Source organism: Micromesistius poutassou (genome assembly GCF_964030765.1).
Source record: "Micromesistius poutassou genome assembly, contig: SCAFFOLD_5342, whole genome shotgun sequence".
Taxonomy (NCBI): domain Eukaryota; kingdom Metazoa; phylum Chordata; class Actinopteri; order Gadiformes; family Gadidae; genus Micromesistius; species Micromesistius poutassou.
The window spans coordinates 7,501-12,500 of NW_028179371.1; the positions used below are offsets into that span (position 1 = coordinate 7,501).

At 45.3% G+C, this 5,000-nt stretch overlaps 1 protein-coding gene across 1 annotated transcript in view; it reads left to right on the top strand.

Moving 5' to 3' along the window:
* Positions 1-38: 38 nt before the first annotated feature.
* The window catches only part of LOC311372889 (neuropilin-1-like), a 7,626-nt gene continuing 2,664 nt past the window's right edge, over positions 39-5,000 (top strand). Inside the window, exons 1-2 of the mRNA XM_084489820.1 lie at positions 39-110; positions 1,042-1,194. Of these exons, the coding sequence (XP_084345946.1) occupies positions 101-110; positions 1,042-1,194 (163 nt within the window). The 5' untranslated portion in view covers positions 39-100. The remainder of the gene's footprint in view (positions 111-1,041; positions 1,195-5,000) is intronic.

Sequence of the window (5,000 nt, forward strand, 5' to 3'; positions counted from 1 at the left end):
GTTGTAAATATCTTGTTTTTTTTTTATTTGCACAGAAACCACAACTGTACCTGACCCGACCACGCCCACCCCACCCAGACCAGAAGAGACCACCTCCCCGATGAGATCCGGTACAAACAAAAACACTACTACTACAAACACAACTACTACCTATATGTCTACCATGAGTTCTACTGCTGTTACTAGTGTTTAGTTATTTAGCAGAAGCTTTTATCCCAAGCCAGGGCTTCTTGCTCTCTGGTGCCTACAGGTAGATCCTTTCAGCTGGGACTTAGACACAGTAACCACAAGATTGCCCCGCTTCAAACACACACTTACATGCACAGACACAGACATCCCCACTCCACTCCACTCCAGCGTGTCAAGGTGTGTGGGCCCTCATTATGCCAGAGAGCCCCCACGAGGCTTCTGGGATTTGTGGTTTTTCAGCGATAGCTCCCTGAGGGGAACCCCAGTGCGAGAACGTCTCATTTAGCAAGCATTCGTTACAGATGTTTTACAGAAGCACACACACACACACACACACACACTCACACATGCACGCACACACACACACACACACACACACCACACATCTGCACGTGCTTAGATACATACAAAGACACGCAGATACTCACACATGCACACAGACTCATTTACGCAACAAACATGCACATTGCTGATTGCTTTTTATGGGCATATTTCTGGCATGCGGTAAAAAAGGGATTTTGATTTGTTTCGGGGTGTGGAGTGTACCGTTTGGCATCAGGTGGGCATTTGAAAAAAACGGCTTTTCCAATAATTCTGCTGAATAAGCACGATGTGATGAGTTTCACAGGGATACACTATAAATCAATGTTTTAATACTGCCCCCTTCTTCCTCCCCTACTTCCTCCGATACTTTACCGTATCTCTCTCTCTCTCAAACTATTTCTGGCGGTCTTCTATCTCTCTGTCTGTCTCTCTTTCTCTTCCTGTCTCTGTCTCTCTCTCTCTCTCTCTCTCTCTCTCTCTGTCTCTCTCTCTCTCTCTCTCTCTCTCTCTCTCTCTCTCTCTCTCCAGTCACCACTCCCTCTCTGTCGAGTGTGTGTGACTTCGAGCAGAACCTGTGTGGCTGGTCACCTGACCCGAGGTCAGGGGTCAGCTGGTCCCTGCGCACGGCCAGCGGAGCGCACGGCCACGGCGGCCACGGCAACGTGGAGGCGGAGCTAGACAGTAAGTCACATGACCACCGCTTAGACTGTTTTGATCCTGGTGCTGAACACTTTTTTTCCATTCATGTATATAAATATTTATATAAGTTTTATCGGCACAAACGTCTCAACGAAGATATTGCAAATGCAATTAAGCCAAAGACAAAATGAAAAGATTACGATGGTTTAGATTCTAAACATGTCCATTTTTTCATTTTGTCATTTATTTGGTTGTGTGCTTTTGTGTGTGTGTGTATGATTCTCTATGTTCTAAACTTTAGAAGATATCATACAAGAGAATCATACACACACACACACACACACACACACACACACACACACACACGCATCAGATCCTAGACATAATTATCCTCCAGCGTCGCTCCTTCCTCTCTCGTCTCTCCGCTCATCTCGTGAGGTTATGGAAACGATGGAATCTTCTGGAAAAAGCTCCGCTCAGCTGATTACAAGCTCCGGCTTTGGCTCCCTCTCCGGCTCCCAGATCCTCATCTCTGTGTGCGTGGAATGGACGGGTCATCAGATGGCACGGCCACACTTAACCGCTAACCTCCCCTTCCATGTGGTTTCCGTTCCTCCCCACTCTCCGAGGGGAGGAATCCCGAGTCGCATAGGGACAAGGAGGCCGACTCGGCCTGCTAGTGAAACACAACCACACACACACACACACACACACACACACACACACATACACACGCCACTCCGGCGTGTCAAGGTGTGTGGGCCCTCATTATACCAGGGAGCCGCACGAGGCTTCTGGGATTTGTGGTTTTTCAGCGTCAGCCCTCTCGCTATGACTGACTTCAAACCACGTTTACATTTTGCCGTTTGACGCTTTTATCCGAAGCCAGTTCATATTTATTTAAAGTTAAAAGCCCAACCTAGTTTCTTAAACATGCAGCCCGTGGACGGGGCAGTAGTGGTACATGGTGCTAGGTCAAACACGTGCTGCAGATAGCTCCGATTTCAAAGCTTTGCTTATTTAGCAGCGGGAAACCCCCCCCCCCCCCCCCCCATCCCAGCCGGGATATGTGTCTCGCTGAAGGCAGATGGCTTGGTTGGAGAAGAGAGAGAAGAATAGGTAGAAGTAGCTTGTTCCACTGGTTCACGCCTACCTTTATTTGAGTGGATCTCTCCATGCTGTGAGCCACGTACTTCAATAGCATTGTTCTTTTGCCACCGGTGGGGTCCCCATGGAGATGGGAAATCACGGCTCCGACGATGGAATAAAACCTAATAATACATTTACAATTTCTGACCAATCACACAGAATGATCACCTGTGGTTACATAAAGTTGCATAATCTTAGGTGCAAGAATTGTTGAAAAATAACTTTGGTGAGTTATTTCTTCTTTTCTTTTATGTATACTGCTTACTTTATTCTATGTCTTTGTTCTCTGTGTTCCACAGAGTGACGTAGGAAAATTAGAATAAGATTATTTGATTAGATTATTATCTTTATAATGATAATGCATTTCACACAGTTTGGAGATACTTTGTATTGTAATCCGTTCTGGGTCATACTTTCTCATTAAGGGAGGAATTCGACTGTGGATCTAAAGCGAGGATCATTATGTGTTGATTAATTAATTTGATAACGTCTGGAAACGACACCACAGAGTGCAGAACAATTATAATTGAAATATCGCCTGGTCCCATTTATCTGCCTGCTTCCTTCCCACAATGCCGTTCTCCTTTCTGTCTCTGACATATCACGTCACACCTCCGCACAACACACCGCAACACCTCCACAAAGTTAGAAAGAAAGAGGTGTAAATACCTTACCTTGTCAAACAGCTTCGGTCTTTAGGTTTGCAGTATCCGCCTACTTCACGTGTGACATCACAGGTGTCAGTAATTAGATCACCAGTCTGCGGACGGTGACTCCACAGGTGACATCACAGGTGTGTGTGTGTGTGTGTGTTGCCAGGTTACATTTTGATGTCTGTATAACTTTAGGTATCAACAGCTTCTAACTGCTTATTAATAAGACTTCCATCCCATATGCTATAAAACTAATTTAAGCTAATACCCTCTCTGTGTTAGTTATTTTGTTTATTTCAGAAGTGAGCTCATTAACTTAATTAACTATTTCCTGAGCCTCTCAGAATTATGCCTGTACCTACCAATCTTTCTTCACTTACTCTTCCTTCCCCCACTCCTCTTTTCTCCTTTTGTATCTCCCTCTCTCTCTTTACTCCTTGCTTGTTTTTCCCATCTGTCCATCTTTAACCAGAGTTAGGATGGAAAGGCTGTTTAAACCATCACCCATAGAGAAACATATGCTCTCTCGCTCTCTCTCTCTCTGTCCCTCTCTGTTTCTCTCTCTCACACACACACACACACACACACACACACACACACACACACACACACACACACACACACAGCCCTGAGCGATCAGATAGGTCAGATAACATATTTGACAGAACTGCTGCCTTAGCTTTCCAGCTCTCCCCGAGGCTACAGTAATACACACACACACACACACACACACACACATGCACACACACACACACACACACACACACACACACACACACACACACACACACACACCCACACACTAACACACACACACACACACACACACACACACACACACACACACACACACACACACACACACACACACACACACAGTAAAAACACCCCAACCAAGGTGGATCGACCCTAGCACTAAACACTGTTTCCCATACACATACAGTATATGTACACACACATGCGCACACACACACACACACACACACACACACACACACGCACACGTGCGCACACACGCACAACCTTGCCCTGCACCAAGGTTCTTGGTGTATCTGTTGGAGTCATCTTCTTTCTGCTCTACTGAGCAGGGCTTTTATAAACAGACAGGACTGAGACTTACATCACCTTACCCTGTGTGTGTATGTGTGTGTGTGTGTGTGTGTGTGTGTGTGTGTGTGTGTGTGAGTGTGTGTGTGTGTGTGTGTGTGTTAGTGTAATTGTCTTGGCCTCCTCCATTTACTTCAGCATTGGACAGTAACTTGACGTAAAGTCTTGTTCTGCAGAGGCATTAGTTTGGCTTTCTGTCTGGGTGCTGTCCTGTAGCACTAACCACATCCCTGACACTTGTCATTGAATACCCTTTTGATGCTTTAGGAGGCTTTACTGAACTGAAACACTTTACCAAACTGAACTCTTAACCATACTGAATGTTAACCAAAGGGATACACTTTAACACGCTGAAACATTTCACCAAAATGAACAGAAACGCTTTACAAAACTGCTTTACCGATAATGTTGCGCAAACTGAAACACTAACTCTATTCACAACGGATACATTTTCAGTGAGGCTTGTCATCGATCGATCAATCGATAGATCGATAGTTATTTCAGATTTTCACAGGGCACCACTTAGACGCAGACACATCACACAAGACCTAATAATACAAAACAAGACACACGCACACAGAAAAAGAGGGAAGACATTCAAAGGCACCTTTTGTTCGTCACAAAGACAACCTCTTGTTCTGTTGGAGCTGAAGGAGAAGAAGGAGATTCTTCTCCCGGTGGTTGAGTCAATTGAAGTGAAAGCCCGCAAACCTGCGATTCAGCTCCATTATTAAATATCAAAGGAGGGCTTCAACAGAGAGGCAGAGTGAAACCGACTGTCTGTACAGTCACACCGCACATTTAATGTGATAATGACACGTTCCGTCTCCTCGCCACAAAGGATGATGGGAGTTACCTGAAAGTCTCTTCTCTTTTCCACCAAGACGTCAAACTGTCAACCCGTTGTTTCTTTAAAAAGTCACCGCAGCGTCCAAACCT